At 37.9% G+C, this 25,379-nt stretch overlaps 1 protein-coding gene across 2 annotated transcripts in view; it reads left to right on the top strand.

The window, feature by feature from the left end:
• The window catches only part of Rb1 (RB transcriptional corepressor 1), a 131,132-nt gene that overhangs the window by 40,636 nt on the left and 65,117 nt on the right, over positions 1–25,379 (top strand). For both annotated transcript variants that reach the window (NM_017045.2, XM_039092994.2), the window contains exons 8-17: positions 3,574–3,716; positions 5,535–5,612; positions 7,255–7,364; positions 8,274–8,351; positions 11,933–12,020; positions 17,719–17,835; positions 18,489–18,545; positions 18,635–18,666; positions 18,748–18,824; positions 20,388–20,584. In NM_017045.2, coding sequence (NP_058741.2) covers positions 3,574–3,716; positions 5,535–5,612; positions 7,255–7,364; positions 8,274–8,351; positions 11,933–12,020; positions 17,719–17,835; positions 18,489–18,545; positions 18,635–18,666; positions 18,748–18,824; positions 20,388–20,584 — 977 coding nt within the window. The remainder of the gene's footprint in view (positions 1–3,573; positions 3,717–5,534; positions 5,613–7,254; positions 7,365–8,273; positions 8,352–11,932; positions 12,021–17,718; positions 17,836–18,488; positions 18,546–18,634; positions 18,667–18,747; positions 18,825–20,387; positions 20,585–25,379) is intronic.

Here is a 25,379-nt window from a genome sequence, read left to right as displayed (position 1 = left end):
CACACACACACACACACACACACACACACACTCACCTATCATCATCATCATCATCATCATCATGATAATACAATAATAATTATAAATTAAACAAGGGCTAGAAAGATGACTTCGTGGTTAAGCGTGCATACTCTTCTTACAAAGGATCTGAGTTCATTTCCTAGCATCCATTTTGGGTGGTTTACAACCTCCTGTTACTTCATCTCCAGGGAGATCTAATGCCCTCTTCTGTACTCTTTGAGCACTGTCCTCACTTAAATTTACCCCTCATACCCCTCATAACACACACACACACACACACACACACACACACACACACACACACACTTAAAATAAAATTTAAAAATTAAAAAAAAATGTAGCAGTGGAAAGCTAATCAATAGCATATAACAGAAACAGTAGTGCTGGAGAGATGGCTCAGAGATTAAGAGCACTGGCTGTTCTTCCAGAGGTCCTGAGTTCAATTCCCAGCAAATGGTGGTTCACAACCATCTGTAATGGAATCTGATGCCCTCTTCTGGTGTGCAAGTATACATGCAGACAGAACTCTACATAAAATAAATAAATCTTAAAAAAAAAAAAAAGGAACTGTATTTGAAATAAGTTTGAAGAGTAGGTAAGGTTGGGGAGAGGTTTCCCCTGAAGGAGCAAGGGGAGGGGGTTTGCAGTAAAGTAGAGCAAAAGACAAGACAGATGTGATCCATGCCTCCTGGAAATGGGCGGGGGTTGTGGTGGTGGTGTCAATTCTACAGTAGCAACTTAAGTTTTTAATTAGTATTGTATGTTGTTGACCGACATTCTTTATATGAACAATAACTGATAGTGTTTCAGTGGGTGACGAGAAGAGTGGAAAATCTATTCAAGTACAAGTAGCTATTCCTGATATAGTTAGACAACGTAAAGCAAAGATAAGTATAAGTAAATCTGTTTCTTGGACTAGACATGTTTCTCTCGGCCACCTCAAGAATAGGGCCTTGAATTACTTCTATACAGAATATAGAAGATATAGACTTAGCTAAGGACAAGCTGCTTCTTAGCTGCTGTAATGATAGAAGTGCTAATAGTGGTACTAAACTAGATAACAGGTCAAACATCAAGTCTAAATGTGCTGCTGAAGAGGCCAGAATGGGGAAGCCTCATTCATCTCTGTGAACAATGACTTCATGAGAAAACAGTCTGGAAAGTTTTGAGAATGTATTAGAATATTTTGGTTCTAGGATATACAACCTTCCTGTTTCTCTGTCTCACAGTCCTTCTGTTGCCTCTTCTGCAAGGGTCATTGGGCCTTAAGCACTAGAGTGGTTTGTGGGCGTATCCATTGAGACTGGGCTTCATAGTCCTACATGTTTGATTGGTTGTGATTTTCTGTAATGGTTTCCATCTGTGACAAAGCAAAGTTTCTTGATAAAGAGTGAAGACAACTTATCTGCAGTATAAGGACAGACGTTTATAGATTGTTTTTGGGGATTATACTGGTCTAATAAAGTAGGGATTGTAGGTTCTCCTCCAAAATCTGTAACCTGTAGGGAGTTGACTGGGTGTCAAGTACGAGCATGGTTTCCTTATTGCTGAGTGAGTTTTAACTCCTATTAGAGAGCTGGGTCATAATGGTAGATATGTTTTAGCTTTTGAGTATTCTCCACACTGATTTCTAGAGTGGCTAGACTGTATTTAATCACCTGTAATCTCTTTAATAGTTGATTACTCAGTTGGTCAGTAACGTTCAAAATAATACAGATTATTTAAGAAAATCGCAGTTTGTCATATTCTTATGTTTATCTTTTATTTATTTTTGTAAAGCTCACACTTTAGAATTTTTTTATTGATATTATTTGTGTGTGAGGGGGTATGTGTAGTGTGGCTGAGTACAAGAAGAGGTCAGAGGACAACCTTTAAGAGTCAGTTCTCTGTTTTTATGTTTGTGTGGGTCACAGAGACCAAACTCAGGGCATCAGGCATGGGTGGCAATGGCCTTTATTCAGGGATCCCTCTTACTACATACTTAAACTTTATACTAGATCTTTAAAAAATATGTGCTGGTGTCTTGCCAGCATGTATGCTTGCCTGGTGCCTGTGGAGGCCAGAAGAGAGCATCCTGTCCCCTGGAACCGAACTGATAATTATGGATTCTGGGACTTGATCCTGGGTACTCTGACAGAGCAGCCAATATTTTGAACAACCTTGCCATTTCTCTAGCCCCCTGCATTACAAGTGGAAGAATTATATGTGGGCCTCTGTAGCAGGAAATATTCAAAAAGGATTGTCCATTCCAGTCTACCACCAGCTACTCTCTGTCAGTGATCTCACTGCCTCCATGGCTAGCCCCAGCAGTGACCGCCCAACCTGTTAAGTTCCCTTGGCGGTCGCTGCAGGTCGCTGCCAAACCAGCTGCGTGCAGTGCATGCAACGAACGACCACCCAACTCGTGATCAGCTGTCACAAACCCCTGTAACCCGGTAAATCAAAACTCGAGGCTTAAAAGTTATCAATCAGATTTATATCGTAAATTCTCACCCCACAAAACGTCCACACAATAAACTCAGAGCCAACTGATATAAACTGCCCACTTAGATAAGACAAACTGTCCTATAATAATCCATCCCTTATAAGACATTCATAGCTACCTGTGACTATTTAAAGCCACACGGATCTGGGCTGTCCTTCTCTTCCTCCATCTTCCTCCTGTCTGTACTCTCTTTTCTCCTCCCCTCTTCTCCACTCTGACCTGGAAGTCCCGCCTACTCCTCGACCAGTGATTGGTCCCCTGAAATCTTTATTCATTAGAGGAAGGTCCTTGCCATCGCCCTGTGTGTGGAAAGTTAAAAGGATTCCTGGAGTCAGTTCTTTCCTCCAGGCAGTCAACTAGGTTATCAACCTTGATAACAGGTGCCTTTGCCACTGAGCAATCTTACCAGCCTAGGAAATATTTTTGATAGTATATACTGAGTAAAATACACTTAAAAGTAACATAAATAATTTTTGCCAGACTTTTTCTGAGTTTATGGGATATAGCTTTTGGGGGATGAGATTTGGAGTAAAAGAAAAATGTGATTTGCAAAAACTTGTAGCAGTGTATATGTGACAACAGATATTCAAGGACAGTCTGTGGCTCAGTGATGGAGCATTTTTGTAGCATGCATAAAGACCCTGGATTTGATGGCCAGCACCACAAAACAGAGGGTTTCCCAATAGGCATGAATTAGTAAGTTAAAACTGTTATTATATAGTAAACCATAATAAGCAGAATAGAATTCTACCGGATTATTTCTGATGTCTTGATTATAATTACAGTGTGTCATTATTTTATAATTTGTTTAATTTTATTTATTTTGGAAATAGGGCCTCATGTGGCCTAGGCTGGCTCTGACATCACTATGTAGACAATGGTGGTATTGAATATTGATTCTCCCTCCACTTCTCAAATGCTGGGATTACAGATATACACCCGCATTGCTGGAATATGTGGTGCTGGAATCGAACCCAGGGTTCATGCTTTTCTAGGCAAGTACTGTACCAACTCAGTTACATCCACAGCCCAATTTCACGGTGTTAACTAACTTGCCGTCTTTACAGAAACAGCTGCAACACCCATTAATGGTTCACCTCGGACACCCAGAAGAGGTCAGAACAGGAGTGCTCGGATAGCAAAACAACTAGAAAGTGATACAAGAACTATTGAAGTTCTCTGTAAGGAGCACGAGTGTAATGTAGATGAGGTAATTTCTCTCACACTGTATCTAAAGCAGCTGAAGTAGACTGTTGTATGAGTAATATCCTATTACTGTATGCAGAGTCTGACAATATATACTTTTTTGTTGTGAACATACTTTTTTTTTTTTTTAAGTAGGACCACTTCTATTTTATAGGAACAAAATTCTTGGAAAACATTACTTTCATACTTTCTTACTTTGCTTTTAAAGAAAATAGCTCCCTTCTGGAATCACTGAATTGATACCATGAAGATGATAGTTTTCAAGTGTATTATCCTTCTATTCTATTGAATTTACTAATATCCTTGGTGTTTTAAAATGCCCTGTCAAGAAACCTCAGTGTTTCACTTCCATGAAACAAAAGTGATCTCACATTCACTTTCTGTTGAGTATTTTATGACTTTCTTTCCAAATACTACATCAGATGTTACTAACTATTGGGGAGAACTTAAGCAGACCTAGTTATTTTCTCTAAGAATCTAGGATTTGAAGTGGAAAGGGTTTTCAGATACTGTATCCTGCTTCTTTACAGTAATGAGTACATGTTTGCAGAGGCCAGTTGCTCACCACTCTCTAGACCTTGGAGAGACTTTGGGCTCTCCGTCCACTCTAAACATTCTTTCTTCACAGGTTATTTATTGAAATTTTGTCTGTAATTCATCATCAGATGCGTGAAGTGCTACATCTTTGGAATTTATTCTTAGAATTTAGAATCATTACGTATGTTATTATTCAAGTATAGCTAATAAGAACTAATGTTTTAATTGATACTTGATAGCATTTATGGATATATAACTGGTGGCTAATTTTACTAATCGATTAACTATTAAATAGGTAACTGTGAACAAATTAGAAAACAAAATTAGTAAGTGCTTCCTAGACTTAATTCCTGTATTAATCCCTATTTGTTAGAAAAAAGAAGTTTGGAAAAGAAAGTTAGGTTAAGAAAAGTGATTGGTTAAAAATTCTATAGCACATTGCCCTTGTAGAGCAACCAGTAATTTTAATATGTTTTATTTTTTTAACTTTTTTAAATTTATTTAATACTTAATAATAATTCTTTGGTTTCCGGGCAAACATCCCCCTCCCTCCTCCCCTTCCTTATGGGTGTTCCCTTCCCAACCCTCCCCCCATTGCCGCCCTCCCCCCAACAGTCTAGTTCACTGGGGGTTCAGTCTTAGCAGGACCCAGGGCTTCCCCTTCCACTGGTGCTCTTACTAGGCTATTCATTGCTACCTATGAGGTCAGAGTCCAGGGTCAGTCCATGTATAGTCTTTAGGTAGTGGCTTAGTCCCTGGAAGCTCTGGTTGCTTGACATTGTTGTTCATATGGGGTCTCGAGCCCCTTCAAGCTCTTCCAGTTCTTTCTCTGATTCCTTCAACGGGGGTCCTATTCTCAGTTCAGTGGTTTGCTGCTGGCATTCGCCTCTGTATTTGCTGTATTCTGGCTGTGTCTCTCAGGAGCGATCTACATCCAGCTCCTGTCGGCCTGCACTTCTTTGCTTCATCCATCTTGTCTAATTGGGTGGCTGTATAATATGTTTTATAAGCATCATTTTAAATGTCGGTTTCAATGGCTTATCATGCCATCAATCCCATTTCATTAACAGTTTCCCACTTAAACTCTGTTTTACAAAATAATTATTAGAAAGTAAATATATCAGTTATAAATTAATATCATAAATTTGAATGTAATGTAAGTGGCAGTTAACACTGTTAGTGTAAATAGTTACTGGAACTAGATTTTATTTTGTTTTAAATTGTAATATATCATCATATTACTGTATAATTTTAGATTTATATATTCAAATGTTATATTTTTCAGGTGAAAAATGTTTATTTCAAAAATTTTATCCCTTTTATAAGTTCACTTGGAATTGTATCATCTAATGGACTTCCAGAGGTAAGTTGAAAGAAAATTCAATTAAAACTAGTATGTTTTGTTTGAGTCTACAAGTCTCTAATGGGAGTGTGCATGGGTATATCTTGAGGAGGGCTATCACATCCTAACTGGAGCAGGTGAATTTCTTGAAATACCGTTCTGAGGTGATGTGATTTCTGAGCTGAGTGTGCTCTGTGGAAGATGGCTTTTTGAGTGACTGAACTTTGTAGATTCAAAGGCTCAGTGGTATGTTGGAGTAGAACCTGTACAAGTAAACTGTACATGCATAAGATTGATGTACAGAGCAGAAGAGTGGTCTACTGTGGAACTGGGGAAGCTAGAAGGAACCTGACCCCCCTTTTTGGTTTTTGTTTTTTGAGACAGGGTTTCTCTATATAGCAATGGTTCACTCTGTAGACCAGGCTGGCTATGAACTCAGAGGTCTGCCTTCTTCTGCCTCCCAAGTGCTGAGATTAAAGCCACTTGTCTGGGACCTGGACTCTTAGTAGTCTTATTCCTACCTTTGTCATTAGAAACCTGCTCTTCTCAACTCTAAAGAGTGTCCTAAATAAAGGGTTAGTTTCAATGGGTACCTTAAGAGAAACCTTCCATTTTCAGTATTGCACATATAATTCAGCCAGATTGTGCTTCTATAAGGTAGGGCAGGAGCGGTGACTAATCTTAGCCATGGATTAGTAACAGTTCTGCCCAGTATATTTATGTAGGGAAACATACAATTTGTATTCATACACACACACACACACACACACACACACACACACACACACACAAACACACACACACACACACACACACACACATATATTGTAGTTTTTGTTCCCTCAAGATTAAGGATTGACTTTGAAAGCCACAGAAAGGGAGTGTTGTTCATGGGTAGAGTACCTGTCTAAGCATGTCAAATGTCCTGGGTTCTGTCCCCAGCACCGGAACAGCAACAAACCAAACTAAGCAAAAACCATTTCAGGATGCAAGTAGTGGTGGAATGTGTGTTTAATATGTGCAAGACTCTTGGTTCTTCCCTAACACGAGAAGGAAGGGAGAAAAATCACAGCAGACTCTTGAGCACTGGTTTTAAATCATGGTTATAATGAGAGCCCTTAAAGGTTTAATATTTTTTTAAACACCAGTATGACCACAGGTGAAAAGTTCTACTCAGAACACAAAAGTATTTTAAAAGGTTGTCTAAAATTACCTTCATATTCTGCATACAGTAATATGTATTTATGACATAAATTAATTTTGTACTTAAATGTTGTCCTTCAGATATCTCATCTATATATGGCAGTATTACAAAATTTTAAAAAATCTAAAATATTAAATGTTTTTGGTTCTAAACATGTTGGGTAGGAAATGTTCAACCTGTAATGATATTTTTGTGTTTAGCACTGTTTGGTGGCATTGATGACCCTTGTCTAGCTAAAATTCTAATAAGCAAAATGTATATGTAAGATAGTAAAAAATAATATTGAAGTTTATGTGTAATATTCTTTAGTTCACTTCTAGACTGGTTTTACTTTGGTTCTGGACTCAGTATGTTTTAAAATTAAATGTACATAGTACAAAAGTTCTTTAATGAAATTTACCTGCGTATTCTAAGAAACATTACACAAAAAAGAATAATTGCCAATTTCTTTCTTTTGAGCTTGAAAGTCTTTCTAAACGCTACGAAGAAGTTTATCTTAAAAGCAAAGATTTAGATGCAAGACTATTTTTGGATCATGACAAAACACTTCAGACTGATACTATAGACAGGTATTGCAATAACATATTTTATACATTGGCCTGCTTTTTATTTGTATTACTAATTACTCAGATATGTTACATAGATTTTCATTAACTTAGACATCTTTGAACAGCTTTTATAGCAGATTATTCTCAAATGTCTTTTGTCTAGTGTAAAGGTAGTTCCTTAAACATACAAAAATAACAAATAGAGATTTAGTGTCAAATATTTCTTATGAGAGTTCTCTGATTTTGTGTTTGTTTGGTCAGGTAGATATGTTTTAAACATGTACCAAAAAAAATGGTTGAACTAATTAGTTTACTCAAGAGGTTTCTCTTCCATTCCATCCTTTTTATATACTGTCACTTAATTGATATCTCAAACAATATTTTTAAAAAATCCTCAACTTACCAAGTAAGATGTCTAAAATAGGAAATGGCTGGGAGTAATTACAGTTTTTAACTGTTCATATGTAAAGCTAATTTGACTCTTTAAGAAGAATTATCTACTGTGAAATTAAAACATGTAATTTAGAAGTTAAACACAGTAAAACGTTTTCCGTTCTATCTAAGTAGAAATGAAACCTTTAGACAGCATAGTGCCCTGAAAGATGAGATGTGCGATGCTTTAAGATCCCTCACAGCTTGGCTGTCTCCAGTACCAGCCAGATACACCTTCCACTTCTCAAAGTGCTGTACTGAGTGGTTGGAACACAGCTTTGCTGTCAACCTGCAGAAGGAGACCCAGGCTGAAGAGTGATGGTGACAAAACAATTACACAAGCAGCACTGACCTCATAATTCTTACCTTGTAGCAAGCATTTGTGTGATGCTCTGAACAACAGGGATTCATTATTATCCATTATTAAGGAATAACTGCTTTTTGATGCATAAACACAAATTGTAAATTTCAGTGTGAGTTACTTTACTTATCATTTAGTTTTGAAACAGAGAGAACTCCACGAAAAAGCAACCCTGATGAAGAGGCAAACATGGTTACTCCACACACTCCAGTTAGGTATGCCTTTTCCTGGTTCCAGCTTCGTTGTAATTGTTTATTCAGACTATGTCAGTGCTTCAGACTTGCTCTTTGTTTGACTTTGCATTTGCACAGCATGTAACAAATATATATGGAAGGCTGGTTTTTGTCGATTTATGACTTGCCTAGGTTACCAATATAACTTGGTTGTGTTTGTGCATAAAGAACATAACTTAAAATGTGTGTTTCACTCAGAAAGGAAAAGCACTAGCATTTGATGTCACATAACCGAGAGGTGTCTTATGTCCCTTCCTCACTCAGATCAGCTCCAGCTGAATGTTTCACATGCTTTCCTCCGATTCTGCCCACTCTCACCTCCAGTGTGCAAGACAGCTCGCTCTCTTCTTGAGTGTCTGCAGTGCCTAACTGATCATGTCATGCGTGTCTTACCACTGTAGCTTTCTCCTACCAATAAACCTGTTTTCCACGGAGCCTGCAAATAATAGTCTATGACTGTAAACCAAATCGTGTGTGACTGCTGCTTCAGCCCTTTGATTACTTGTAGTTGCATTTAGAATACAAAGCACATTCCTTAACCATCCCTAAGACCTTACATGACCCGTTTTCTATTGCCTGGCCAACCTCATTTTGTTCTTGATTACTCTGTGTTGACCACACACTGGCCTTTTTTCAGTTTTTGAATTGTCAGACTTCTTTTGTACTTGAAAGCCTTCATACTTGGCATTCCTTCTTGAAACTTCTTTTTGTGGACTGCCATCTGCTCTTTTTCTGTGTTCACAGTATAACTATTAATCCATTTACGTGTTTGCATGTTTTTACTAATACAAACAATAGCCTTTAAGTTGCTTTCTGTATGGACTGCAGGTTTTTATTCACAGTTTTAATATGATCTTTCATGGTGCTTGGTACATTGTAAGCAGACAGGGATACATATCAACTGGCAGTAGATACGTAAACAGCCTCATTTTAGTAATACAAATTGTGTGAAATTTTGTCTCAAGTTAATTTAGCAAGAGGTAATATTATATAAAGAGGCACTGAAATGTGGCACAGAATAATGGATCTGGGGACTGGTAGCTGCTCTGTACTGATTGCAAGATGAGGGATAAACTGCAGGAATGGAAAACAAGTAGTAACTACGTGCTTTATCTGGTACTTGGTGTGGCCTGTGTTTTAAATCCATGATAAATACAAATAAGGATAAAAATCAATTTTATTTTTCAGAGAAGTTGTTTTTATTGCTTGTTTGTTGTTTTCCTGGTGATCAAACTCAAGGCTTTGCCACATACTGAACAGGTGCTCTCTCATTGAGCTCCATCCCCAGCCCAGACTTTATTTTTACAACCTAACCTTTCAGTGGTCAGTGAGGGAAGACCCAGTGCACACAGTGCCAGTGCATCTTAGTGCTTGGACCAGAGTGCAGATGCAGTAACCTGAGGAATTCTTTCCCTCTACATGCCTCTGCCTTTCCCCCATGGTGAATGAAAAGCTCTGCACTGACCTACTAGAGTAGTTGAGCTTTGCATGCCAAAGGACTGAATGGAATGAACAGTGGTGGGAATGAGGGACAGGGACAGGTGTGACACATGTGACATAGTCATGTTTCACCTGTCAGTCTTAACAGAATTTATGCAGATACCTAGTAAGCAGCAAGATACAAAGCACCTGTAGATTGGGGAATTATCAGGGCAAGTTAAAGACATAAAAATATGTGGATCTTGTGCAGAAGTGAGGAAGTGTGTGAGAAGTGTGTGAGAAGCCAGGAAGTGGGGAATGCAGCCATAAGAACCAGGTAGAAGTTAGGCTACCATGAACTAGTATGGCTTGGAGCCTAGAGCATAAAGTCAGGAATCTGAGAAAAGATACCAGTATCAAGAAAAGAACAAGTGCTTGAGTCAGTTGCTTCAAAGAAGTCTGCAATTTTGTTTTTAGTAGTTGGTCTTGTGGCACTAGTCATTGTGACTTGGATTTATCTCTAGTAGCTATAAAAAATAGAGTGTGTGAAATAGGAAGTGTAGAGAAACCCGAGAACATGACATGTTTTATATTATATTTAAATCAGCCTTAAACAGTTTGTGGTTCTTTTCATCCATATACAATGCCTCAAACCAAAACTACGTGTATAGCTTTACTATATTCTACAAACACAGTGTATGTCTACATGCAAAGTTACAGAACTATGGAGGTCTTGAGACACTGACAAATTTTATGCTTTAGCAATAGTGACTTTTAAAATATTTATTTTATGTATATGAGCACATTATCACTCTCTTCAGACACACCAGAAGAGGGCATTACAGATGGTTGTGAGTCACTATGTAGTTGCTGGGAATTGAACTCAGGACCTCTGTAAGAGCAGGACCTCTGCTGAACCATCTCTCTAACCCCAGCATTGTTACTCAAGACCTTACTCTTTTCTCTTGAAGGAGTAACAAAGGCTCTTTTAATTCTTCGCATGAGTTTCTAAGAATCTTACTGTCTTTGGTTGAAAGTATATACAATTTAAGGACAGATGTAGTGGTCCTTTACTGTAATCTTCAGATCTGGGAGGCTGAATCAAGAGTGTTGTTGCAAGCTTGACGCTAGCCTATACTATACAGTGAGGCCCTGTCCTGGAGAGTGGAGTATTAACACCTAATTGTAATATTTTCTTGAAAGAATAGCATTTTGATGCCAGTCACATACCCATATAGTATGAAAATATAAGGTATATTTTCTGGAAAATGTCATTTGTTTGACAAATATTTTTCTATCAAGAGTATTGGTACTTAGTTTTATTAGTAAATGTATTAGTTCTGTAAATGTACTTAATGATACTACTTTTCTAAAAGACTTAAGTAAGCTGTAATTTTTAAACTATACACGCTAAGGGGATTTTATTTAGATAAGGTCTTATTTCAGGGATCTTCAAGATATGTGGGATACATGATATGTTAAGAGATATGCTTAGCTGGAGAGATGGCTCAGTGGTTAAGAGCATTGACTGCTCTTCCAGAGGTCCTGAGTTCAAATCCCAGCAACCACATGGTGGCTCACAATCATCTGTAATATACCTTAAATAAATAAATATTTTAAAAAAGAGAGAGATATGCTTAATACTGATGCCTTACTAGTGTTTCCATTGTTCGTAATTACTTTGGCTACCCTGAGTCTTTTGGATTGCCATATGAATTTTAATTTCTGCAAAGAAGCGCATTGGGATTTGATGAGGATTTCATTGAATCTATAGATGGCTTTTGGTAGGATGATCATGCCTAAGCCCATGCTTCCACAGTCACCTAACCTTTGACAAAGGCTAAAATATACCCTAGGAAAAGACAGCATCTTCAACACATACTGTGGTCACACTTGTAGAAAAATGAAACTAGTCCATATCTTGTACCTTGCACAGAATTCGTCTGGGTTCCTGGGGTGAGTTCTTCCTGCGTTTGGTTCCTTCAGTGGCCTGTAACTTAGGCTGTGTAATCCAAATGAACCCTTGTTCCCCACACCCAAAAAAGATATATGCTTAACTTATGTGATAGTTGTATTTTAGTCTTTTCTTGTGTTTTTTTTTTCCCTTCATTGCTCAATGCTTCTTCCTGTGTTTCCTTCTCTAGGACTGTTATGAATACTATTCAACAGTTAATGGTGATTTTAAATTCTGCAAGTGATCAGCCATCAGAAAATCTGATTTCCTACTTCAGTGTAAGCCATATGTAAAATATCACTTGTGACATCTTAAAAGAAAATTGAAATTAGAAGCTAAAGTACTAAGTGTAATTTCAAACACTTATTTTTTTATCCAAAAATGTACTTATTTGGTATTTTATTTGTTGCTCTTTAAACTGTTTCAGACTTAATGGTTACTTTATTTAAATATTGTTAGTTTTTCTTATGTTTGCTACTTTCCTTGCAACTGAAGCACTTCCCTTTAAGATACTCTCTTTTTCCATTTCCTTCCTTCCTCTTTGTCTCTCTCTCTCTCTTTGAAACAGGGTCTTACCATCCAGCCCTGGCTGGCCTAGAATTGGATGTGTAAACCATTCTGGCCTTGAAATCACAGAGATCTGTCTGCCTCTGCTTCCCCAGTGATGAGATTAAAGTGTGCATCACTTCTTTTTTTCCCTTTCCTTTGTCTTCCTTCCTTCACAATTGTTTATGGATCTATCTGCATGTCTGTGTGTTCTTGAAGTGTAGAGGTCACCATCTGGCGTCTGTCTTCTATAGTTCTTCCCTTCATTCCTAAAGACAGAACTCTCAGTGAACTTGAGGCTCACCAATGTTATATCAACTGTTAGTGAGCCCCCAGGATTGTGTCCTCTGGTTTCTGCATCCCACTCTGAGATGGCACTCGCATGCTGCCTGCCTGCCTGCCACATCAGCTGTTAGCTGAGATCCAAGCTGAGGATTGCATGTTCACATAGCAAGTGTTTTACTCACTGAGCCATCTCCCCAGCCCATCCTTTTCCTTCTGTTTTTGACTACTGCTCAGTATGTATGCTTTTTCTTATTAATTCTAAGGTAGAATAAAAGTGATGCGTCTCACTGTGCCGTATTCAGACATGTGCTTCACTGTGCATTGTAGTTTATCTACTCCTCCGTCTCCATGCGGCTCCCTTCCAGGAGTCCCGCCTGCTCCTTTCACATTACATCTTTCCCATCGCCTTCTCCACCCATTTCCCCTTCCCTTAAGATTTCTTCCCTTTCCCTCATGGTCTTCTTTGTCCTCTCATACTGCCATCACCCAATTGAAGCCTAGATTCTACCAATGAGCAGGCAAAGGACACTCACAGGTTTCCTGAGTCTGCCTGACACATTTTGCTTGATATAATGATGTCTAGTTGCATCCATTGCCTGGAAAACATGATTTCTCTTCTATAGTTGAATAAAACTCCACTGTGTCTATGACAGATGTTTAGATAGGGTTCATTCTCTAGCCCTTGCAACCTTGCAAGTAATGCAGCAGTAGACACGGAGCAAGTGTCGCTGTGGGCTGCTTTGGTGTATGTCAGCAATAGAGTGGCTAGGTCTTAGGCTAAGTCTAGTTTCAATTAGCATAGCCACTCTGTCTGAAGTGAGATGGGAGCTCAGAGCAGTGTTAGTCTGCACTCCCTATTTAGCTAGAGATCTTGGACACTTTTAAAAATATTTATTGCACATTTATATTTTTTCTTTTTAAGAGCCATCTATTCAATCTATTAGTCTGATATTGATTGAATTAGTTAGTATGGGGTGCTTATTATTATAGTCCTTTGTGTATTATAGATAATTGTGTGTTTCATGTATAGTTGACAATTTTTGTCTCTTTACTCTGCTAATTGTTCCCTTTCCTGGGTAATATTTTCTTTTTTTATAAATTCCTGTTTTTCCAACTGACAATTCTTGAAATTATTAGGATAACCTTTTCATTAAAAAACAAAAAATGAAAAAAAACCAACATGACCTGTTGGAGCAGCTTTTTCTTGGGTCCTCAAAGATTGGAGGCTGCCAGGTATATTCATAACTGTAGTTAGAGGTCATTTGGAACTTGTGGGTGGTTGTCGTTTATGGCTTATCCTAGTGTTGAGTCTGTGTCGGACAAGTATCTCGTGTCTGCTAATGTCGTCTTCATTTAAGTAGCTTCCCTTTTGTGCACACCAGAGGCATATGGTCACATTTAGTTTTGCAGTTTGTCACCCTCCACAAGCTCATGTTTTCAGATGCTCTGGGATGCTTAATGTTCCAGCTCGGAGTGTCCCTAAATGTGTTGTGAATATAGGGCAGGACTAGCAGCACTGAGGTCTGTAGAGAGCAGGTAGAGAACTTTGTGCTTTCCAAATCTCTCCAGTGTTAGTCACACTATAGCAATAAGACTGTTACAGTTTCAGGCTTACCATATTATTGGGAGTGAGTAGCAGTAGGTGGGTCCCAGGGTTCATTCACCCACTAACCTTAGGCTCAGGACTTTCCAACTCGCAGGCTGTTCTCAGTCTGTGAGGTCCGTTCCGAGCTGTTGAACACTGAATGGCTTTCCTTGTGTAGTTTACCATCTGCACTCTTTGGTTTGTCAAGTTCTGGGACCCCTTTTCCAAATCACAGTTTTCTTTCCAGGCTCCCCCACCCGGGAGAGCTGTTGTGACAGGTTAAATTCAGGCTCCCTGACTTGTGGTTGTTCCCTGCTCTCAGACACAGATATTTTTTGGATGGGGCTTCCCCCTCACTGCATCCCCACCCCCCACTCCCCGTGCCCTCACCCACCTGGAACCTACAAACAGGAGCTGGTTTTAGCACAGCTTACTTCTTTCTCTTCAGGTGTTTGTCACTACCTTTGCGATTTCCAAAACTCTTCTCTTTATCTCTTTGTAATAGAGGATGAAGTATTGCTTTTACTTTTGAGGTTATACTATGAATAAATTACTCTTTGTTGTTTCTTCACCCTCTAAACCTTCCCATGGCAATTTCTTTCCAGTAACCTCAAGGTTAGTTTGGGGACATGTGGGATATGTGTGTGTGTGTGTGTGTGTGTGTGTGTGTGTGTGTGTGTGACAGAGACACACACAGAGAGAGAGGGTGTCTTTATCCTTGCTTTGTGGTAGGTGCTTTAGATGGTTCTTTAATTCTAGGTTGTCATTAATTTTCTCAGAGATTTGAGATATTACCATATCATTTTTAAGATCCCATTGCTGCTGAATCTTCTGTGAGTCTAACTATTGTTTGGTTTAGCTAATAGAACTTACCTTTCACATATCCCTTCCCATTCTTAACAGACCCTAAGTTTGATTTGAAAGTTCCTGTTGTCCTTCCCTCAGAAAAGCAAGAAAGAGAAACTGGTAACTGGTGCTAGCCTCTATGAGTGACCCCTCACTTCATATCTTGCTTAGGGGTTAAGTGACAGAGAAATACATAACCATGCCACACCTGGCTGGGAGCCTTTACAAATGTATTACTATAATTAATATAATTAAGTGCCTTTTATATTTGCTAATGTTCTATTTCATACTGTAATCACTTTTTAAAAAAAGATTTATTTATTATATATGAGTACACTACCGCTGTCCTCAGACACACCAGAAGAGGACATCAGATCCCGTTACAGACGCTTGTGAGCCACCATGTGGTTGCTGGGGTTTGAACTCAGGACCTCTGAAAGAGCAGTCAGTGCTCTTAACCTCTGAGCCATTTCTCCAGCCCCTGTAATCACTTTTTATCATAGTATGTTATCTTCTACTGTATTGTATCCAGAGAGTACACAAGTTCTGTCATTTTATCTATAATAATTGTTCAAATATAATTTTATTTGCCCAACTTATATAATGATATAATTCTATAGGTCAAGAATATTTGCCATATATACATACATACATAGCTGCTTACAGCTTTTAACAAGGACAATGTAGATGTTAAAGAAAGATAATCTCTCTTCCAATATTTTCTTGAATATTTGCTCCCATCTTTGAAGTAGGTAGGTGCTCCCCCTAATTTGAGTTACATCAGTTAGACAAGAAATTCTTTCTCAGGGACATTTTCTTAAGCAGAATTCATCATAGCCTAAATTGTAATGAATTTGAAGCTTCGTGCACTACGTGAACATAACTGATGTGTGGGTGATAGATGGGCCCAGAGCAAGCATGGTAAAGACCATAACATTTTCCAGTGAGTTGTTTCATCTTCTTCTTCCTCCTCCTTTTTCTTTTTCATTGGTTTTCCCTTTTTTCTTCTCTCCCTTCCTCCCTTACCCTCTATCCATCTATCTACCCATCCATCTACCCACCCATCCATCCACCCATCCATCCATCTACCCACCCATCCATCCATCTACCCACCCATCCATCCATCCATCCATCCATCCATCCATCCATCCATCCATCCATCCATCCATCCATCCATCCATCGTGTCCTCAAACATGTGTCCTATTTAGCCTAGGCTGGCTTTGAATTCAAAATCTTCTTGCCTCCACCATAGCTTGAAATTTTACTTCTTTCTATATTAGTTCAGTGGGGGTATTTTTTGGAAAAAAAATAATGTCCTCTTTCCTATACATAAAATCTTAGAAATTATGCAGACATTTTGACAACAGTGATTCTACACCAGGAACTGGTGTCTTTGTGTGTCTGTGTCTAATGTTTTTAAGATTTGTATTCTGTTTTTTTAGGAAATATGGAATTATTGATATTCTAAGGTCTTGAGTTAAATTTTTAGTGTCACTGTGCAAAGAATTATAATCTTGAATTTAGAAAGTTTATTTTTAGTGTATAATAGTTTGAATGTATATGATCATCAAGATTATAAAAAGGAAATTAGTCTGATTATAGGAGACATGAATGTTTGTGATGTATTTTAGTATAGCATAGTATAAGTATAGACTATTATAATACATCACTTGTAACTATTCTCCTGACTCTTATACCTAAAAATACAGATTAATGACTTTCCTAACTGCATTGATAAAACAAAACTCAAATCTTACTTTTATTTCATTTGATTTTGGGTAGTAAGGTTATATACATCTTTTTTTTTTTCTCCATCTTTATTAAATTGGGCATTTCTTATTTACATTTCAATTGTTATTACCTTTTCCGGTTTCCAAGCCAACATTCCCCTAACCCTTCCCCTTCTATATGGGTGTTCCCCTCACCATCCTCCCCCCTATTATATACATCTTAAGGTAACCCTTTTTGAAAAACAGTTTGGGGTTTTTTGTTTGTTTTTATGCATGTGTGTGTTCTTGCCTGCATGTATGTTAATGTACCATGTGCATGTAGTACTTGCAGAGGCCAGAAGAGGGCAGTGGAGTCCCTGGGACTGGAGTTAAAGAAAGTTGTAAGCCTCCAGTCAATGCTAAGAATCAAATCCGTGTCCTCTGAAGGCCAGGACTCTTAACTGCTGAGCATCTTTCCAGTCCACTAAAGCAATCCATGACTGAGGAGACTTTATGAAGACAGATGATAGATGGAAAGGCTGACATAACCTTTATTTGTTTAAAACAGCTCTTCTTAACCTGTGGGTTGCAACCCCTTTGAGGTTTGCATATCAGATATTCTGCATATCAGATATTTACATTATGATTCATAGCAGTAGGAAAATTAGTTATGAAGTAGCAACAATGTTTTATGGTTGGAGGGGTCATCATAACAGGAGGATCTGTAGTAAAGGGTTACAGCATCAGGAATGTTGAAAACCACTGGCTTCAGATTTCAGTAAAAGTGTACTTTGATTGTACTGAATAATTTTTGTATATGATATACAGTGGAATTCTGTGTTGACTGGTTATATTCTGTAGTGTTAATTGATTTGTTACAGTAGAACTGTTTACATGTCTTCACAAACAAGCAACAGATCAAAGTTATTTACTGTAACAGAGGAAAATGTCAATTCTGGTCAAAGAATAACTTCAGTATTTATTTCTGTTTATATTTCTTAAAGAATTGCACAGTGAATCCAAAAGAAAATATCCTAAAAAGAGTAAAGGATGTTGGACACATCTTTAAAGAGAAGTTTGCTAGCGCTGTGGGGCAGGGATGTATTGACATTGGAGCACAGGTAACTTGAGTGCACATCTGTTTGTACCGCAGTATAGAACTTACAGAACTCATCTGTTGATACAGCCTGTGCTGTAGTCAAATTGGTGTAATAGGATATAGTACCACAGTATAGAACTCATCTGTTGATAAGCTGATTTTTTTTTAATCAATGGGAACTAATCATTTGTTTAAAACACTTACTGATTAGATAAACTTTGGGGTTTTTTTTTTCTTCCTTTTTTCTTTCTTCTTTCTTTTTTCTTTTTTTTTTTTTTTTTTTTTTTTTTGGCCTGTGCTAGTATTATTGCGTTTTACAGACAGAAACTGTTCTTTTAATCTTTTAATCAAAATCCTGCATCACCAAAAGGATTATTACTAGAAGTGTAAAATGTTTAAAATATCCTGGGCACATAGCCTGTATAGAGCAAGTGACACAGCTAAAACTGAGCAGAGAAACATCAGCTTTTAGCCATCCTACCCTGGGTGTTGGAATACCAGGCACGAGTTTATAGTCAGCCTGGGACTGTAAACAAAGTAGCCTTTGTGATCTCTTGCTGTCCATATTCCTAGAAGGAGCAGAATGTGTTTCAAGAAAAGACTTTAACAAAAATCAATTAACTTTTTTATTTTCCGAAGCAGTAAAATTTTATTATTTTTTCCTTTTGTTTGTAGCGATATAAACTTGGGGTTCGATTGTATTATCGTGTGATGGAATCGATGCTTAAATCAGTAAGTTAAAGAGAATAAAATAGAAAAAAATTCAATGCTGACACAAGGAAAGTTTCAATTAAATTTTTTAAAAAAATTATTTGTTTTAGGAAGAAGAACGTTTGTCCATTCAGAATTTTAGGTAAGTATTTTCTCATTTTAATAAAACAATTTCTTTTTATAAAAACATATTTAAAATTATTTATCCCTTTTCTCCTTTTAGCAAACTCCTAAATGACAACATCTTTCATATGTCTTTATTGGCCTGTGCTCTTGAAGTTGTAATGGCTACATATAGCAGTAAGTTAAACTTCAATAAATAAGCACTGTAGCTTAATCGAAACAAATTCTTAAGTTATGTTGTGGTTTTGTGTGATTTTGGTTTTTGTGTGTATCTGTGTGGTGAGAAGAAAAAGTCAAGCTATAGACCAATGTATGCTGAGCAGTGTGGTTGGCAGTTACAGCTATTTAAATGGTTTAACATGTCAGTCATTTAGCTCATCTGGGGGGGGGGCGTGGAATTTTGCAAGGTTTTTGCTCTGAGCATCTCGAATTCAGGAACGGTAGCTAATGAAACTGCTACAAAGGCTCGTGAGCAGGTAAAGTGCCACAGGAGTGCTGAAGGGCAGCAGTGCTTCTGTGCCCCACTGTTATGTCTCTGTGCTCATGAGACCAGGAGCAGGAATCCACCAGAAACTGAGTCCTTTGTAATTGGTTGCTGTTTTTGTAATACCTATGACAATGTAATGAGTGTTGAAAATAACAGAGTAAAAGCTCATACCTGTTTTAAAAATACAATTTTAAAAGATATTACTTTTCTTTTTAATATATTACTTTTCAAATGTTGCAAATATTAAAATGTTTTACTTGGGGAAACAAAAGAGGAGTTATCTATAGATAGATAAATAGATAAAAGAATTTAAATTAGTAATCACTGAAACTGAATCTTCCCAACTGCAATCTGCATGGTTTTTAAGAAAAATAATTTTCTTTTCTTTTTTTTTAAAAGATTTATTTATTTATTATATGTGAGTACACTGTAGCTGTCTTCAGATACACCAGGAGAGGGCATCGGATCTCTTTACAGATGGTTGTGAGCCACCATGTGGTTGCTGGGAATTGAACTCAGGACCTTTGGAATAGCAGTCAGTGCTCTTAAATGCTGAGCCATCAATCCAGCCCGAAAAATCATTTTCTAATAAAGCTGGCAAATACCTTTGGAAGCGTTGAGAACTGAACTCAGGGCAGGGACTAAGCAACCCAGCTCCCTTATGCTTACAGTTTTTAAGAAAGGATCTCAGTAGGCATTAAACTCAATCTGTACACTGACCAGATCTTGAACTTGTAATTCTCCTGCCTCAGCCTCTTGAGTATCTGGCATTATAGCCCTGCAGCATCAGGCTCAAGGAAGGGTCTCGCTATGTAGTCCTGGCTGTCCTAGACCTCAGAGATTCACCTGCCTCTGCTGGGATTAAAGACCAGAATTGCCCATGCCAGACTAGTTAGCAGAGTCTTAAAAGCATCACTAGTCTTCCCAACTGAGCAGTAATGGTAGTTTAAGTGGGTATGTAATGAATTGCTGGTCAGATACCTGCCTGGGTGTTAGTGGAGGGCATGTAAACTTGTGCAAATCTTACAGAAACCATGATTCCTATCTCTAAGGAAAATGTGCACATACACTTAAAATTTTGAATCCTGTTTCTTGACAGTCTGTAGACCACAGAATAAAAATTACCTACTGAAAATAAAAGTGGTTTCCCTTTTTATCTGTATGTTGATTCTGAGTGATAAGATCTTCCAAATCTCATCAGTTCAGACAATAATATTTCATACTGACACATTTTTTTCTCTCTTGTTTTTTAGGGAGTATGTTACAGAATCTTGATTCTGGAACAGATTTGTCCTTCCCGTGGATTCTGAATGTACTTAATTTAAAAGCCTTTGATTTTTACAAAGTGATTGAAAGTTTTATCAAAGTGGAAGCCAACTTGACAAGAGAAATGATAAAACATTTAGAAAGATGTGAGCATCGAATCATGGAATCCCTTGCATGGCTTTCTGTAAGTGATTAGCTAAATAACTGAAGGTATTTATACATAAGTGACCTGCTATTGAGAAGTTGTTTATTTAATGAATCACCTGTGTCCAGCCTAGGCATCAAGTGGAATATTGGAATCGTGTGGGTGGGTGTGAATTACTAGTGTGAATTCAGGGATGTGAGCTGCTTGTTGTTGTGCTGAGCGTCCTAGACCGTCCAGTGCACCTGCTTAGGAGCAGCGTGTCACAGAACTTGGCATCTAAAGTCAGCCTTGCTGAGGTAATTCATTAAGGTTGAAGTGTCACTGTTCATAATATACATGTCTACACTTTTCAACAAAATTAAAAGATTATGTACATTTTCTGTTTTATCTGCTTGATCATTTTGTTTTAGTCATAATAATATGAAATTTACACTATTATTTAATGGTAGATAGTGTTTTATATCATTATAGGAGTAGAAACGATGTGCCGAAGGCAGTTTAGATATGACATGCAAGCTATTCCCCTAAAGTGCTGTTATATTCTCCAGGTCTACTTTACTGGGTAATACCTTCTGATTAACCAGATTTTCAGATTTTAAAATAATAATTCAAACCATGTTGTATAATAATATTTAGTTTGAACATTGATATGAAATGAAAGGAATTTAAAGTTTTTGAGTATCTTCAGTCTGGGATTTTGTTTTGATTAGGAATACTCAGCTAGTGAGAGTTTATACAAATACTTGTATTTTTGATATGTTGTTAATGTTTGATTTTAAATTATAAAATTATGAGATTGATAGTAGATGACTTTTAGATGAGTCTTGTCATGTAAACATGATAATGTGTATTTTTCCTGTAAGAATGATAGCCATTATATTGGAAAATTGGAAAATATAGCACATGGGTATACTTGAGCTTCACAGACCTTAAAGAGCTAGAATTGGGGCTGGAGAGATGGCTTAGCAGTTAAGAGTACTGGTCCAAAGTTCCTGAGTTCAATTCTCAGCAACCACATGATGATTCATAATATCTGTAATAAGATCTGGTACTCTCTTCAGGTGGACAGGTGTGCAGGGGGAAGGTAGGAAGGAGGGGGAAGGTCAAGGGGAGAGGGAGGGAGGAAGACATCTAGGGGCTCCATCTCTCCAGCCCAAATTTCAACTCTTTAAGGTCTGTGAAGCTCAAGTATAACCATGTGATATATTTTCCAATTTTCCAATAATTCTTACAGGAATAATATACATCATCATGTTTATATGATATGACTCATCTCAGTTATCCACTATCGATCTCATAATTTTATAATTTAATTTCAGGTGACAGATGAGTTTTCCATTAATTGAGTACAACTATGTAATTAATACCCAGGTCAAGATCCATGGCAACTTTTGATTCTGTATCATTCGTGTGTGTGTGTGTGTGTGTGTGTGTGTGTGTGTGTGTGTGTGTGTGTATGTATGTATGTATGTATGTATACATGTAATGTAAAACCTGATGGGATTGTATTCATATTATGTTGTTGATAGGGGCAGTCAAATCAAGTACTAATTATTTTCATCCCTCCCCTTAAATATATGTGCATGTGTTAATGTACTGAGAATTGATCCCAGATCACCATAGCCTCTTTTTTGGTCCAGCTCCATTCTGTGCTTGCGACTTTCCTTACATGATGTCCTATGGTTCAGGTATCTCCAACATCCTCTGATTTCTATGGCAACATAAACTTAACTTGCATACCTTCATATATTAGCCTATAAGGGCCTCCTTGCAACTGAGGACCAAGTGTTTAAAACATGAGAAAATGGAAGACATTTTAAACCAAAACAGATATGTTATGACTCCAGAATGTTTGAGTTGTCTATTTTAAATATGGGTTCTAAAAAGATAGTTATTTTACTTTATCTATACTAATGTTTCTTTGCATGCATGCATGCATGCATGCATGCATATTTATGTACCACATGCATGCCTATTAGATTCCCCCAAAACTGAAGTCATGGATGGTTGTGAGTCACCGTGTAGGTGCTAGGAATAACATTCAGATCATCTGCAAGAGCGGCACACACTCTTAACTGCTGAGCCCAAGAGTTTCTGCTTAATTCATATAATGACGTTTGTTTCTACCAGTGCATGAGTTTTGAATGGTTTTCACTGCCTTTGATTCACCATGTTTTAATATTTCACATTGCTTCTGTGGTAACATTCATCTGTAGTCAGTGCTTCCTTTACAGTCTTACTGTGTTTATTGCCTATAATGTCTACCAGTCATTTATTGCCTGTATATCTCATTAGATGACGTACTATGTATAACCCATTAAAACAGTGTGTGGGGCCTGGTGTTATCAGATGTAGTAATTATTTATATAAGGACTAATAAGGGACAGAGGTGGTCAGTTTACAATATCCATGTTTCTGGCTTGTAACTCAGTGATAGTGTCATTTAAGAAAATAGATAGTCTGGGTTATATGTAATTTTCTTGAGGATTAACTGCAGTTTATTACACTGAGTTTGAAAATAATTACAGGCCATTCAAATTGCAGTAAGTTATATGTGTTGAACTTAGAAAGAATCTTAGGCTAGAAATATGAATGCCAAAGCTGCCACACTTATATAATGAACATTACCAATCTTTACTGCCAAATTATCTCATGCTAGTTGGTTTGTAAAAGCATTTTTGAATGTTATTACATTTTAAAAAATTAATCACTGCATTCTGATAGTAGTCTGTCAGGTGATAATATTCTAGCCGAGGAAATGAATATCTAGAGAAGCTCATTGTTTCCCAAGACCATACAAGCTAAGTGGCAGAGGAATCATCTGAATCCTGATGTGCTTTGTCCAAAGCTGAGTCAATGAACTTTAGTGACTAGGTAATCTCACTTAAGGAGATAGTATAATTTGGAAAAGAAGGCTACAGGCAGAAGCCCAAGGAGCTTTAACATTGAGAGGATGTACAGGAAAGAAAATATTCTGACTACAAAAAAAAAGTGAAATTGGATGAGAGAGAAATAAAAAAAAGCATGAATGAAAGAGTGCAAGGCCCGAAGGAATGCATGCCTATTTCAGACATGGTAGAAGCAGCCAGTAAGGACTGAAAGTTCTAGCAGCAAGGAAGTCCATAGTCAGAGCAGCAAGGACTATTAAATGAAGTAGTAACAGTGACTTAAGAGTACAGAGAGCAGACCCTATACCCCACTTTGGCAGTGTCAACTCAGGGAAGACTGTCTTTTAAAACAGAAGAGGATGCGATGCTATGGAAAAGAACAGCTACCAGTGTCTTCTATTGCTAGGAAGCAGTAGTGCAAATGGCTGCTTTGTGTTGCTTGGATTTTGTGAGACAGGCTTTGGGAATGCCTTTACAAGGTACCTGTTCTTTGACCCTGTGGTATCAACAGTCAGGCCTAGTAGTTCTGCCTCTTAGATCCTTCACTGCCAGGTTTAGATTTTACTGAGCCTTTCACACTTGATTCTTCTTAGGTCTACATTCCACCCCACCTCATCCTCTGGTCTAATCCGAGTGCTCTGCTTCCTCAGGGCAGTGTGGTTTTTAGGGTAGGCACACTTCTGACATAGAAGCCACTGGCTTCTAAGAGGACCACATCTGGATTACATGCTGGGCAAAACAGTCACTGTGGTTGCCAACTTGAGGCGATGGGGAAGTAGGTGCTACCTCCTGTTTAAAGAAAATCAAGGTCACGTTTCAGAAGAACATGTGGGTTGCAAAATACTGCTGTGGCAAATGGGAAAACTGAGAAACTGCAAGTAAGGTACTTTGTGATGTGCCCTGGTAGGGAATTGAGAAGTCTCCAACTAATAGCTTTTCTTTTCTTTTTGTTTATTTATTTGATCAAAATCGAGCTGAGACGATTTTCTGAGGGTTGAGGTGGAGAGGCTGAGGTGGCACTGAAAAGTTTGAGAGTGGCTATGATTGGAGATGGCTACTGTGAGACTTGATAGAGAATGGAGTGGACTAGTGAAGGATCAAAGAAGTGCCCTGCATAATTCCAGGCAATTTTCAGAGCAAAAACAAATTACCTGTAGTTGTATCACAGTTCCCAGAATCCGTTTGCAAGATTAGAAAAGGTAGGTTATCAGGGGCAGTCATGCCTTAGAACAAAGCTATGGAGGTGCAGTAGAGAAACAATGGAGCCAAGGACTGGAAGATGTTTGCCTGGAAGATTTGAAGGTTTTTTTTTTTGTTGTTTTTTGTTTTGTTTGTTTGTTTGTTTGTTGTTTTTTTTTTTTTTGTGGTTCTTTTTTTTTCGGAGCTGGGGACCGAACCCAGGGCCTTGCGCTTCCTAGGTAAGCACTCTACCACTGAGCTAAATCCCCAGCCCCAAGATTTGAAGTTTTAGCTGCATGGAGCCTAATGAAGTAGAGATTTAAATTAGCAGAAATGTTTGGTGACATTTGAAGTGACAATGTGATTGACAGAAATATGAGAAGTTTCAGTTTAATATTAAGAGACAGACATTTTTATATTTACAGAACTGATCTCAGGAGAGTGTAGACTGACTAGAAATGAAAATGAAGACCCTGCTGAGAAGAGATTCAGGAACTAAGAGACTGAGGGGCCAGAGCCACTCTGGCAGGACATGTGGAGCAAGGGGGATGTGGACAAGGAACTAAGGTTTCTGTGCAGAGGGGCCTAGGAGGGCAGAGGCAAAGGCCTTGAAAATTAGAATTGTACTGCTCTCTGACTAAGTTGCTGATCTCCATGGCATGCCTTGTGAATGAAACAAGTGTCTCACGTTAGTAAGCCTGCTTCAGCTGTCTTCCAGTAACAGTGGCATTGCTCCCTCTTCCTTTAGCTTTTAACTTACTTGTGTC

Source organism: Rattus norvegicus, chromosome 15 (assembly GCF_036323735.1).
Source record: "Rattus norvegicus strain BN/NHsdMcwi chromosome 15, GRCr8, whole genome shotgun sequence".
NCBI classification, from domain to species: domain Eukaryota; kingdom Metazoa; phylum Chordata; class Mammalia; order Rodentia; family Muridae; genus Rattus; species Rattus norvegicus.
This window is presented reverse-complemented; position numbering and strand designations above follow the sequence as displayed.